The sequence below is a fragment of the Bos javanicus genome, chromosome 3, assembly GCF_032452875.1.
Source record: "Bos javanicus breed banteng chromosome 3, ARS-OSU_banteng_1.0, whole genome shotgun sequence".
Taxonomy (NCBI): Eukaryota; Metazoa; Chordata; class Mammalia; order Artiodactyla; family Bovidae; genus Bos; species Bos javanicus.
Window position 1 is genome coordinate 27,021,508 of NC_083870.1, and position 14,344 is coordinate 27,035,851.

At 42.8% G+C, this 14,344-nt stretch overlaps 1 protein-coding gene across 5 annotated transcripts in view; it reads left to right on the plus strand.

Moving 5' to 3' along the window:
• CD58 (CD58 molecule) overlaps nt 1–14,344 on the plus strand; it is a 63,473-nt gene continuing 49,129 nt past the window's right edge. For all 5 annotated transcript variants that reach the window (XM_061410029.1, XM_061410071.1, XM_061410052.1 and 2 more), the window contains exon 1: nt 1–391. In XM_061410029.1, the coding sequence (XP_061266013.1) occupies nt 16–391 (376 nt within the window). In that variant the 5' untranslated portion in view covers nt 1–15. The remainder of the gene's footprint in view (nt 392–14,344) is intronic.

Below are 14,344 nucleotides of genomic sequence, written 5' to 3' on the forward strand. Positions count from 1 at the left end.
TCCATCGCGTTCCAAATGCCAAGGAAAAGTGCGGGAGGAACGAGGATAAACCTGGTTGTAAAAACGCACGCCACTTTTGCTAAAGAGCTCAACAGAGCAAAGCGGGTGGCTGCGGAATGGCAGGAACGACTGGGACCCGAACCGAGTCCGCGAGAAGAGGAAAGGACCGGCGCCCAGACTGCATCCGGTGCCAGCCCGCCGCGAGGCAGGCGGGGCGAGGCGGGGCGCGAGAGGCGGGGCGGGGCGCGAGAGGCGGGGCTGGCCCTCCGGCAGACAGAGTTGTGCGGCTGCGAGCCATTAGCAGAAACCGCCCGGACCGCCATGGCCGCAGGGAGCGCCCCTGGGTGGGCCCTGGGGGTCCTTGGAGTGGTCTACCTGTTCCTCAAATTGGGTGAGTGGAGGCTTCCTCCGGGAGCCCACAGGGACCGGTAGCGGGAGGTGTCAGTGGCCCCCGGGCTCCGGGCCCGGTGGACGGGCGCGGCCCAAGGCGGCTGCAAATTCGGGTGGCGAAGGTGGCGGGGGGCACGTGCGAGGCAACTTATCGTGTCATCCACAAATCACCATAGGGTGGTCAGTAAGAAACTTGCTCCTCAGGCTCTGAGGTCTGGGAAAAAGAAACCAGACTCCGGCTCGTTCACCTCCCCTGCGCTCGTTCCGCCCTTTGGGAATCCTTCTTAACTCCCACGACCCCCGATCCCTAATTATCTTCCACCCCGTGTTCTTCTGGAAGGGGTGCCTTTTCTGCGCGACCCCAGTGACTAAGTTACTACTTCTCGAGACGCCATCGTCCAGAACTTGAGCAGATCTTTTTTTTTTTTTTTTTTTTTACTGCTTCCGCAGCCCGCGAGCTTGTCCGGGGCGGGTCTCCACGGGCAGTGGATCCCGCTGTGTGCGCGCGCGCCGCGGCCAAAGCCAAGTGCAACCGCGCCTGTCCCGCGGCCGCGCCCTGGCTGATGGCGGTGGTTCAGAATCGCCTCGCAGCCGGAAGGAGAGGGCCTCGATTCGGAGTTTCTAAGTAGTGTGGCTGGTGCTGCTTTCCCCTCCCTTCTGAACAGAAAAGGACGAATGTGTGAGTGTCTCGGACTGTGTTTCTCCTTTTCACACTTGTTCAGTTAAATTGTCACGGCAGCCCCATAAGATAGGTATCTTTGTCTCCATTTTTTTAGCTCCTCACCCACATCATCAACCTTTTCCCACACAGGCCCCTAATTAAGTCATAGCCAAACACCTGGTGCATAGTAATAGCCCCCTTAACTAGTACTTGGAATCCCCCTGCTGGCCCTTTAGCGCACACACCTGATCAGCCTTTCCTCTCCACTCTGCGTTCAGAGTGTGTTGAGTGCCTTTGGGAGGCACGCGTCTATGCGCTATGGAATACAGCCTGGGTAGGGGTGGTCGTGGTGGGGGTTGACATGTGCTCAAAAGTACCTACAATGTAAGGCACAGAATTAAATGTTGTAAGAGAGGTAAATATAAAGTGCTGCGGGCGTGCAGAGGGAAGAGAACCACATCTTTGGTGAAATCAAATATCTTTCCTGAAGCAAAAACTTCCTGGAAGGGAGAGTGTTTGAACCTAGCCTCCGAGGACCGGTGGTATCATGCCATGATGTGGGAAAAGATGCCAAGAGGAGGGGATCAAGAAAGAAAGAGGAGATCAAGAAAGAAAGAGGAGAAGAGTGTAGAGGCAGTAGGGAGCCATCAGTGTCACTGGAGTGTGCCGGTGGCATCCAGAGGCCCCATGGGGGACCCTGAAAGTCCCCTTTGGGAGCTGGGATTCTCTCCTGCAGGCAAAAGAGACCTGTTTCTGGGCCTGACAGGAGCAGACCCATCCACTTAGAATAATCTGGCAGCAATGAAGAGAAAAGATTGTAGTTGAGAGGGATTGGAGGCAGAGGGGGCCTGGACAGGTACCATCACAGGCCCCAAAGGCTGTGAGGGTTTCATAGGCCAGAGCTGTCAGCACGAGGAAGAAGCACATACCAAGGTTGAATGGATGAGGTAATTCCTTCAGATGTGCGGGTCTCTCCCTGGTCTCAGAAGGCACCTTTGGCCACCACTGCCTGTTGCTATGCTCTTTTCCACTGAAAACAGTCTACCTATCTAGCCACACCTCTTCTAGGAAGACTCTCTAAACAGTCCCCTCATGGTGGTCTCTCCCACCTAATTCATTTATTTATTCAGAGGTCATTTGGTTCTGCAAGCATAAATATTATCTTCTCTGAATAGGCTTTGTGCTAAGGAAAACTCTATAGCTCTGCAGATAGTGAGCCCTTTGGGTACCAAGCCGGTCTCAGTGGGGAAAGCTGCCTAACAGTGATTAACAGTATTGGATCTCAGACCCTGGCCCTGCCCCTCACGGTTAAAACTTCTGTAAGTTGCCTCACTTCTCTGTGACTCTGTATCTTTGTCTTTGAAGAGAGAGCACCACACACGTGAGAGAAAGGATACTAACATCTGCTTCATAGAATGATTGTGAGCTTCAGCCACTCAACACATACTTACTGACTGACAGCTCTGTGTCAGCACAGGGAAGCTTACAATTATTAGAGTGGGGAAGAGACAGTGAAGAAAGAAAGCAGTGAATGTGTAGTTGTTGGGTGGTGGTGAACATTTACTGATACAGAGATTAGTAGTGCAGACCAAGGGAAATGGAAGTGGTTAATAGTTCTTACTAATTTTCTTAAATTTCGAAAGACGTAAAATCTTTAGAATAGTTGCAAAAACAGTACAGTGAACACTTGGCATGCCTTTCTCCTTGAATCACCAGTTATTAACATTTTATCACATTTGGTTTACTAGAGACAAACACCCACACCTACCCAGTTACTTTTTGTTGTTGTTTTTTGCTAAACCGTTTGAGAATTGCAGCTCTTACAACACCTTAACCCTAAATATTTCAACATAGGTCTTGTAAGAATAATATGTCTCCAGTAAGCCCTGGCACCATTTTCAGCGTCAGGAAGTATAGCGTTGATAAAACACTGTGTTCAGATGGGGTCCAGAAGCCAGTCCTGGATCATACATCAAGTTTGGTACTCATGCCTGTTTGTGCTGTGCTATGCTTAGTCGCCTAGTCCTGTCCGACTCTTTGCGACCCCATGGACTGTAGCCCGCCAGGCTCCTCTGTCCATGGCGACTCACCAGGCAAGAATATTGGAGTGGGTTGCCATGCCCTCCTCCAGGGGATCTTCCTGACCTAGGAATCGAACCAGGGTCTCCTGCATTGCAGGCAGATTCTCTACCAGCTGAACTACCAGGGAAGCCCCATGCTTTTTTAATCCCTTTGAATCTAAAAATATAAACTGTTGCCAACATTTTTCTTTTTTTAAACTTTATGACATTGCTCTTTTTGAAGGGTCTGGACGAGTTGTTTTATATAAATGTCCCTCAGTGTTGGAGTGCATGCTTAAATTCTGATGTGGACTTTCCTGAGCACAGGTGTGCATCTCATCAGGGTGCAGATGCAGTCCATTTGCTGATTATCAGAGATGTTAATGTTGATTGATTGGTTAAGGTGAGGTCTATCAGATTTCTCTATTGTAGAGGCGAGTAAATATAGGAGATAGGCGGGCTCAGTTCCTAACCACTTCAATAAAGCAAATATCGCAATAAAGCAAGTCATATGAGTTTTTATTTCCTAGTGCATTTAAAAATGACATTTACATTATACTGTAGTCTAAGTGTGCCGTAGCATTGTGTCTAAGAAAATGTACATACCTTAATTTAAAAAATATTTTATTGCTAAAGAATGCTGATTACCATCTGACAATGCAGAGTTGCCACGAAACTTCAGTTTGTGTACAAAGCACAGTGTCTACAAAGTGCAATAAAATGCAACATAATAAAATGAGCTATGTCTGTAATACGAGATTCATTAAGTAACACTTTGAGATTGTGTGAATATCCTGTTCTCCAACAATCTTTCACCCCGTGTTTTAGCACTCAGTGATAATTCTTCCCCAAGTCTATTATCACTAAATTGTTGCAGACGGAAATTTTCTATCCCTATTTGTCTATATACTTTATTGACAATCTTTAGTAACAAAGAGCTTTTGCACCTCCCTTTTTATTCTATTTTTTAGTACTAGTAAGGACTCATGGGTATCATTTAATATAGCATTCTGGTCATTTTCCATTCTGATGCTTGGTGATCCTGAATTTGGTCACTGGGAACCCCTCCAAGCTTCAGTATTGAGCACTTCCTTCTTTGTTGGCATAGAAGGATGTTCTGGGCTCATTTTGTACCTTTCCTGCCTCAGCCTTGGGCTCATTAGATTCCCTTTTTCGTTTAGTGGGGAATGGTATTTAGAATTTAAGATCTGGGTGCTAGATGTGCTAAGGGTCTCCCAGGTGGCTCAGTGGTACAGAATCCGCCTGCTAATGAGACATAAGAGACACGGGTTTGATCTCTGGGTTGGGAAGACCCCCTGGAGAAGGAAATGGCAACCCACTCTAGTATTCTTGCCTGGGAAACCCCATGGACTAAAGGAGCCTAATGAGCTACAGTCCATGGAGTCGGGAAGACTAAGACACGACTGAGCGATTGAGCACACACACACACTGGGTGTGCTCAAGGCTCCTGAAGTCATAGCTGCTAGGCCCTGTCAGTTCTCAGAGCTAGGAATAGCTTTCACAAAGTCATGCATTTATCTTGTTACCACAAAGTAATCCAACAATTCAATTCTTCTGTTTCCTCCCTAAGAACTTCCTCCTAAGAATTCTATTCTTAGTAGCATTAGAATATTTGCCTAATCTACATTAAACACAAACTAGTTCCATAATTCCTGTGCCAATACTACTCCCAAGCACAAGTTTTACTAAATATAGTTCAAAACATTTATTCTTCCATATATTCCACTAAATATGTACAGAACACTGTATTTTCAAGTTACTTGAGTTCTTAAATTTTTCTTCTGTGTGGTTATGTTATCAAATGGATACATAGTTACATCAATGTGTTTCTGTCTATTCAATTTTAGGGTTTCCCCCACCTTAATTTAATTTTAAAATATGGAATCTGTTAACATGGTTCAAATAAAAACCAAACACAGCTGGCCTTCCATATTTGCAGGTTCTGCCTCTGTGGATTCAACCAACCACAGATCAAGAATATTCAGGGAAAAAAATTCCATAAAATCTCAAAAAGCGAAACTTGAATTTGCTGTATTCTGACAATTATTTAAATAGCATTTATGTGGTATTTGGATGGCATCACCTACTCAATGCACATGGGTTTGGGTGGATTCCAGGAGTTGGTGATGGACAGGGAGGCCTGGCGAGCTGCGGTTCATGGGGTCGCAAAGAGTTGGACACGACTGAGCGACTGAACTGAACTATGTTGTATTTACAATTATTTAAGTAGCATTTACATTGTATTAGATAGTATAAGTTATCTAGAGATGATTTAAAGTATATGAGAAGATGTGCATAGGTTACTATGCCGTTTTTATGTAAGGGACTTCAGCCTTCTCAGAGTTTGGTATCCACTGGGGTCCTGGAACCGATACCCTGTGGATACTGAGGGATGACCATTTAAAAAATGCTCAGAAATTCTATTCCATCCCTATCTCTCTCCCTACAGTGTATCATTTGTTTGTTTTTGTCTTTCCTGTTTCTTTTTGTGGATACAAACAGATACATATGTTTGTTTCTAACTCTCTCTTTCAAACAATAGGTAACATACTCAATGTACTCTCTTATAGGTTGATTTTGTCACTTAACCACATGTCTGGAAAATCATATTCCATATGATTTCCATAATTCCATATCAGTTCATAGAAATCATCCTCTTGTTTTTTTTTTTTTTACAGCTGCATAGTGCTCTGTGGGATGGAGGTATATTTCATTCAGTCATTCTCTGGTAGTTAGTATTTTATATAGTGTAGTCAGGGGAGGTCTCTTTAAAAGGGAAAACAGTTGAGTGTAGACTTAAAAGGAAGTGATGGAACAGGCCAGGTGACTGGGAGAGTAGTATTCCAGACAGAGAGGATGGCAGCAAAAACCTTGAAATAGGTTTCAAATATTTAAGGAACTTTGAGGAGACCACTGTGCTGGAGAGTAAATAGGAAATTAAACTGTACAAGTAGTCAGGGCTGGATTCTAGAGATAAAGTTTTGTGGGCCCTTAAAGACTAACTTGTTAAATTCCCAGTGAAGTAGCAAGTCTCAGAGAGTTTTGAATAGGAGTGAAATTGTGATGACTTGAGTGTTTAAATGAATTATTCTGGATCCTGGGTAGAGAATAGTTCTTGCTGATAAAAAAGGAGCAGCAGGAAGACCAGTTAGGAGGCTGTGGGAACAATGACTAGCTGAGGGTGGGTAAGAAATGATGGGGTGGGGTGAGGAATAGGAACTATCAGGGTGTGTTTTGAAGTCTGGGCTGGCAGGATTCAGCAGTGGAGTGCATCAGTGGGGTAACATGTGGACAGGACCTAGGTAGTGCTGGGAAAGTACCAAGCTCAAAAATGGAAACTGTTGTTCAGTTCAGTTCAGTTGCTCAGTCGTGTCCAACTCTTTGGGACCCCATGAATCGCAGCACGCCAGGCCTCCCTGTTAATCACCAACTCCTGGAGTTTACTCAAACCTGTGTCCATGGAGTCCGTGATGCCATCCAGCCATCTCATCCTCTGTCATCCCCTTCTCCTCCTGCCCCCAATCCTTTCCAGCATCAGGGTCTTTTCCAATGAGTCAACTCTTTGCATGAGGTAGCCAGAGTATTGGAGTTTCAGCTTTAGCATCATTCCTTCCAAAGAACACCCAGGACTGATCTCCTTTAGGATGGACTGGTTGGACCTCCTTGCAGTCCAAGGGACTCTCAAAAGTCTTCTCCAATACCACAGTTCAAAAGCATCAATTCTTCGGTGCTCAGCTTTCTTCACAGTCCAACTCTCATATCCATACAGGACCACTGGAAAAACCATTGCCTTGACTAGACGGACCTTTGTTGGCAAAGAAATGTCTCTGCTTTTAAATATGCTATCCGGGTTGGTCATTACTTTCCTTCCAAGGAGTAAGCGTGTTTTAATATCATGGCTGCAGTCACCATCTGCAGTGATTTTGTTCAGTTCAGTTACTCAGTCATGTCTGACTCTTTGCAACCCCATGAATTGCAGCACGCCAGGCCTCCCTGTCCATCACCAACTCCCGGAGTTCACTCAAACTCATGTCCATCGAGTTGGTGATGCCATCCAGTCATATACTCTGTTGTCCCCTTCTCCTCTTGCCCCCAATCCCTCCCAACGTCAGTCTTTTCCAATGAGTAAACTCTTTGCATGAGGTGGCCAAAGTACTGGAGTTTCAGCTTTAGCGTCAATCCTTCCAATGAACACCCAGGACTGATCTCCTTCAGAATGGACTGGTTGGATCTCCTTGCAGTCCAAGGGACTCTCAAGAGTCTTCTCCAACACCACAGTTCAAAAACATCAATTCTTTGGCGCTCAGCTTTCTTCACAGTCCAACTCTCACATCCATACATGACCACTGGAAAAACCATAGCCTCGACTAGATGGACCTTTGTTGGCAAAGTAATGTCTCTGCTTTTCAATGTGCTATCTAGGTTGGTCATAACTTTCCTTCCAAGGAGTAAGCGTGTTTTAATATCATGGCTGCAGTCACCATCTGCAGTGTTTTTGGAGCCCCCCAAAATAAAGTCTGACACTGTTTCCACTGTTTCCCCATCTATTTCTCATGAAGTGATGAGACCAGATGCCATGATGTTAGTTTTCTGAATGCTGAGCTTTAAGCCAACTTTTTCCCTCTCCTTTTTCACTTTCATCAAGAGGTTTTTTAGTTCCTCTTCACTTTCTGCCATAAGGGTGGTGTCATCTGCATATCTGAGGTGATTGATATTTCTTCCAGCAATCTTGATTCCAGCTTGTGCTTCTTCCAGTCCAGCGTTTCTCATGATGTATTCTGCATAGAAGTTAAATAAGCAGGGTGACGATATATAGCTTTGACGTACTCCTTTTCCTATTTGGAACCAGTCTGTTGTTCCATGTCCAGTTCTAACTGTTGCTTCCTGACTTGCATATAGGTTTCTCAAGAGGCAGGTCAGGTGGACTGGTATTCCCATTGCTTTCAGAATTTTCCACAGTTTATTGTGATTCACACAGTCAAAGGCTTTGGCATAGTCAATAAAGCAGAAATAGATGTTTTTCTGGAACTCTCTTGCTTTTTCTATGATCCAGTGGATGTTGGCAATTTGATCTCTAGTTCCCCTGCGTTTTCTAAAACCAGCTTGAACATCAGGAAGTTCACAGTTCACGTATTGCTGAAGCCTGGCTTGGAGAATTTTGAGCATTACTTTACTAGCATGTGAGATGAGTGCAATTGTGCAGTAGTTTGAGCATTCTTTGGCATTGCCTTTCTTTGGGATTGGAATGAAAACTGACCTTTTCCAGTCCTGTGGCCACTGCTGAGTTTTCCAAATTTGCTGGCATATTGAGTGCAGCACTTTCACAGCATCATCTTTCAGGATTTGAAATAGCTCAACTGGGATTCCATTTCCTCCACTAGCTTTGTTCGTAGTGATGCTTTCTAAGGCCCACTTGACTTCACATTCCAGGATGTCTGGCTCTAGGTCAGTGATCACACCATGTTGATTATCTTGGTCGTGAAGATCTTTTTTGTACAGTTCTTCTGTGTATTCTTGCCACCTCTTCTTAATATCTTCTGCTTCTGTTAGGTCCATACCATTTCTGTCCTTTATTGAGCCCATCTTTGCATGAAATGTTCCCTTGGTATGTCTAACTTTCTTGAAGAGATAGATCTCTATTCTTTCCCATTCTGTTGTTTTCCTCTATTTCTTTGCACTGATCGCTGAGGAAGGCTTTCTTATCTCTCCTTGCTATTCTTTGGAACTCTGTATTCAGATGCTTATATCTTTCCTTTTCTCCTTTGCTTTTCATTTCTCTTCCTTTCACAGCTATTTGTAAGGCCTCCCCAGACAGTGATTTTGTTAGTTTGCTCTTTTAGCGGAGCTTGCCTTATTCTGCTCTTGTTGACCTAATCTCTCCAACTAGATTTTAGATCCTAGTACACAGGAACCAAGTCATATAATATTTAATAAAATGTCTCTTTCTTTGATTTATTTTAATATTTTTCACAGTACAGATTGTTAAATCTGAACAGTAGATGGTAAAGTATTGGTCAAACGTTTCTCCCTTTTAAATTCTTATGTTATCTCACATTGTTATATGCATGTGTGCCGTCGCTTCAGTCGTGTCCGACTCTTTGCGACCCTATGGGTTGTAGCCCACCAGGCTCCTCTGTCTGTGGGATTTTTCAGGTAAGAGTCCTAAAGTGGGCTGCCATGCCTTTCCCCAGGGGATCTTCCTGACCCAGGGCTTGAACCTGTGGCTCCTTTAGCTCCTACATTAGCAAGTGAATTCTTTTACTGCTGAGCCACTGGGGAAGCTCATTGTTATGTGAGACTTATTCATACACTTTGTTTGACTTAAGGTTTGGAGAGTCTATGTGTTTTTATTTAAGAAAGATAATCCAAGTCAAAATAATGTTGTGTATTCCTATTAAAAAAACCCCAACTAGATCCAGTATTACAGTGGGGTGGATATAATAGTTGCCATGAATTAAGCACATGCTTTGTGCCAGGTGTTGTGCTTAAGTTTTAAGGTTTTTTTTTCATTTAATTGTTGTACTAGTTTTGTAAGGTAGAGACTGTTAAAGAGGAGAAAAATAGTTGAGTATGTTGAGACCATGTCAAAGTTCACACAGCAGAGAAGCAGTAGAACCTGCTGGCACTTAGCCCATGACTCAGAGTCCATGTATTCCCAACCCAAGAATAGATTACCCTCTTTTCCCCCCCTGCACCCCTGGTTACGGGATCTTTCCCCAACCAGGGACTGAATCTGGGTCAAGGCAGTGAAAGCCTAGAATCCTAACTGCTAGGCCACCGGGAAGTCAAGATAAACAGCTTTTTGATGATTGGTATAACCATAGTTGATCTCTTATAACATGTATATATTGCCCAATGTAACGTTGTCAAAGCAGGTAAAATGATATAAAACAGCAAATTACCAATCACATAGATTGTATTCAATATTGTAGATTGTAATCTACAATGCAGAGGTGGAGGAACTTTCTTTGGGCCATGAAATTAAGAATGGGGGTTTATTTATGTATTCATTTATTAATATTTTGCCATAATTATACTGTTTTATACATCCTGAATGCTTTGGCATAAACGCAATAACATAATATTTGTAAATTAACAATATTTTGTTAATATTGAAATTAACAGTAATTTCATAATATCACTTAACTTCTACTCTTATTCAGATTCCTTCAATTGTCACAAGAATGTCTTTTAAAATACCAAGATCTAATCAAATTTCACATTTCTGCATTTGCTGCTGTTTTTTTTATCTTTAACAGGTCTCTTTTAGGAATTTTGAAAACGACTTACAACTACTTTTAAAGAACTGGATCTGGGAGTTTATTTTGTTGCCCTCTTTTTACTATAATTTTAAAAAATTGAATTGTTTACTTGTACACTTCATTACTGTTATTTGTTTTTTCCCTTTTTTAATTGACTTATAATATTACATTAGTTTCAGGTGTAAACGTAGTGGGTCAACATTTTTATACATTACAAAATGATCACATAAGTCTAGTTATCACCTGTCACCATAGAAAGTCATTACAATATTATTGGCCATATTCCCTGTGCTGTATATTACATCTCCATAATTGCTTATTTTATAGCTGGTAGTTTGTACTTCTTAATCTCCCTCACCTATCTCACTCACCCCTCTACCCACCTTGCCTCTGGTAACTACTAGTTTGTTCTCTGTATCTATGAGTCAGTTTCTCTTTTGAATGTTTGTTCTTAGATTTCATATATAAGTAAAATCATATGGTATTGGTCTTTCCCTGTTTTACTAAAGTTACTTAGGACAATACCTGCTATATCTATCCATGTTGTTGTAAAAGCCAAGATTTCATTTCTTATGGGTGAGTAATATTCCATTGTTTGTAAATACCCCATCTTCTTTATTCATTCATCTATGTATAGACACATAGGTTGCTTCCATATCTTGGCTATTGTAAATAATGTTGCAATGAATACTAGTGTGCGTGTTTTTTCTAATAAGTGCTTCTTTCTTCTTAGGGTAAATTTACAGAAGTGAAATTGTTGGGTCGTATGGCCGTTTCTATTAATTTTCTGAGGAACCGCCATACTGTTTTCCGTAGTGGTCGCACCAATTTACCTTCCCACCAACAGTGCGAGTTTTCTTTCACTGCATTCTTGCAACTCTTGTTATTTGTTGCCTTTTGCTGTTAGCCATTCTGACAGGTGTGAGGTGGCATCTCGTGATTTTGATTTGTGTTTCCCTGATTATTAGTGATGCTGAGCATCTTCCCATAGGCCTGTTGGCCATCTCTGCCTTCTTGGGACAATGTGTATTCAGGTCCCCTGCCTATTTTCTAATCAAGTTTTTGTTGTTAATTCCTTCTAGTTTAGTTTTTAAATTTCAGTTATTGTAGTCTTCAGCTTGGTTTGAATCTTTCTATTTTCTAACTCTTTGGTGAAGTTCTCACACTGTTTATTCTTCTCTTGAGTTCATTGAATTACCCTAAAGTCTTTATCAGATAAATGGATTGTTTGTCTCCACTCGGTTCTTCTTTTGGGGTTTGTCTTTTTCCTTTGTTTGTTTCATATTTCTGTCTCCTCATCTTGCCTAATTCTCTGGGTTTTTCTATGTAGTGAATAGGCCAGTTATGTTTCCTGGTCTTGGAGAAGCAGCCTTGTGTAGGACATGACTTGTTTTCTTGTTTTTCCATCTCTTTTCCTTGTGCTTGTTGGTCTTCCCAATGCTTCTTGTGCCTGTGCTGGTGAGCTCTTAACCCATCAGCACTCTCTCCTTCCCTTTTGGTAACTAGAACTATATGTTCTAGGGGCGCCCGCATATGGGCTGCATGTACCCTTCTGTTGTGGCACAGTCAAATTCTGTGGGCAGCTGACTCCATTGACTCCCCTGCCAGGCCCTACCTGGTGTGGAAGCTGCTGGCCTGCTGTGGGGTGAGGCTGGGTCCCAGCGTGACTTACACTTGTGTTTTTAAATTAATACAAGCTTTGAGGGTAGGCCTTGCTTTCTCTCTTTAAAAGCAGAATGTTTGCCTGCGTGCATCAGCCTTTGTTTGCACAAGTTTTCTGTCTTTTGATTTCTTTTCATGTTGTTTACTCTCGAGTACAGAAGGTTTTTTGAAGTTTTTACTGAAGGGCACAGCAGCAGCGCCTTAGATTGTGCAGTTACAGATAAAAGCTTCCATCTCAGGACTGAAGGTGAAACCAGGATACAACCTTTTCCGTTTGCTCAGACAAGTTTGAATATGAAGTGTGACTAAAATAATGATCCCGTCCCCAGAATAGGGCTGGAAGACATTCAAGCAGTTCCTCTTTGGAGGTAGCCTTTGGTACCCGTCCACCGGCCTTAAAGGAGAATGTCTTGTAGTTACTTTATGGGCGTGGGATTCTCTGCTTTGGCCTCTTTGTTTTCTTGTTTTCAGTCTCTTTCCCTTGCATTTGTCGGCCTTCTCCTTCTCAGTGCTGCTTGTGCCTGTGCTGATGAGCTCTTAGCCCAAGGACTGGGGCTCAAGTGAAGCCAGTGAAAGTGAGGGCACCTCTTGCCCAGAAATACTGTAAGAAATTCATGTCTGCTCTCTGCCTGCAGTTGGAAGCTCTCGGTTCAAAGATCTGTCCTTTGTGACCTTGAACTGTTTTATCAAGCAAGTATCCATCTCAGGAAACCAAGTTATTTTGATAGGCTTGCTCTGAGGAAATGAACCCATTTTGGTTCCTGATGACCTTCACTTTACAAAAATATATATTTATTTATTTGGCCGTGTCAGGCCTTAGTTGGGGCATGCAAGATCTTTGTCCTTCGTTGTGGCCTGTGGGATCTTTAGTTGAGGCGTGTAAACTCTTAATTGCGGCATGTGGGATCCATTTCCCTGACCAGGGATCGAACCCAGGCCCCTTGCATTGGGAGCACAGAGTCTTAGCCACTGGCCCACCAGGGAATGCCCCCCCTAGTGACCTTCATTTTCCCTAATGTTCCCTGAATGTCTGTCAAGATCAGTGTCTGAATTTCCATCAGGCTCTCTGGTCTGTAGTGTCTGAATGCTTTTCCCATGTAACAGTTAAAAAGTAGGGGAAAAAAAAAGTTTAATGTGCACATTCACATTAAAGAAATCCATATTAATAAGAAACTAATAAGGCTGTCATCATAAATTAGTTGTAATAGAGTTTCTCAACTATGAGCTGAGTACTTGGAAAAAACTAATAGGGATTATAAAGAAAATTTTAATGAAATAACCAATAGTGTATTGAAATACCTTTAATCAGACTTTGGTGAATAGATTTAAAAAGACTTTCAGAATCTTAAATAGCTCTAGTAAGAACCTTATTCTCCAAAGCATGCTGTAGGTACTATCCAAGACAAGAACAATCAAAGGCAAATGTGATTTTTGAGCATGATATGATGTGGGTATATTGAAAGAGCAGGCCAGAGTAATGCTGTTAAATAGAAATATAATATGAAACAGGTAAAATTAATCTTAATATATTTTATTTAACCTTATATATCCATAATATTTTCATTTCGACATGTAGTTGATATAAAAAATATTAATGAAAGATTTTACATTTCCCTTTTCGTACTTAATCTTCAAAGTCTGGTATGTGTCTTATACTCACAATACATCTCAATTTGCACTAACCACGTGTCATGGGCTCATGAGCCTCGTGTTGCTAGTGGCTGTTGAATTGGACTGCACAGATTGAGAGGGAAACATCCTGGGGAGAGAGGCATTCTCAAGTGCAAGAATAAGGAACAAAAAGAAGAGTATTTTAGCGTGACAGGAGACAGGAAAGCGCAAAAGGAAGTTGGTTTAAAGAACAAACATCTTAATTCTGGATGAACTCATCTAGGAGACGAGAAATAGCTTGACAGCTGAGAGCACATGTGAGGCGAGTTCTGTGGAGTTTCTGGAACTGGGTAGCCTGGGGGTTATGGTCTGCTGGCAGGCAGGGGGCTGCAGTTTAAGTCTGAAATAGATGAAGACAGGGAAGCTGTGGTGGTATAGCTAAGACCAGTAGATTTCTGCCTTTGGAAATCATGCAAACAGAGAAATCACTGACTGGGACTGGATGTAGGTGAAACTGACAAGGAAAGATCTAGGCATCTCACATTGCAGCTAACAGCACGGGCTCTGGAGCTGGCCGCCTGTGTCAGGACACTAGCTCTGTCATGGACCAGCTGGGTGACTGTGGTCAGCTTCTGAACCTCTCTGAGCTCCAGAGAGCATTACCTTTGAATGCTCTT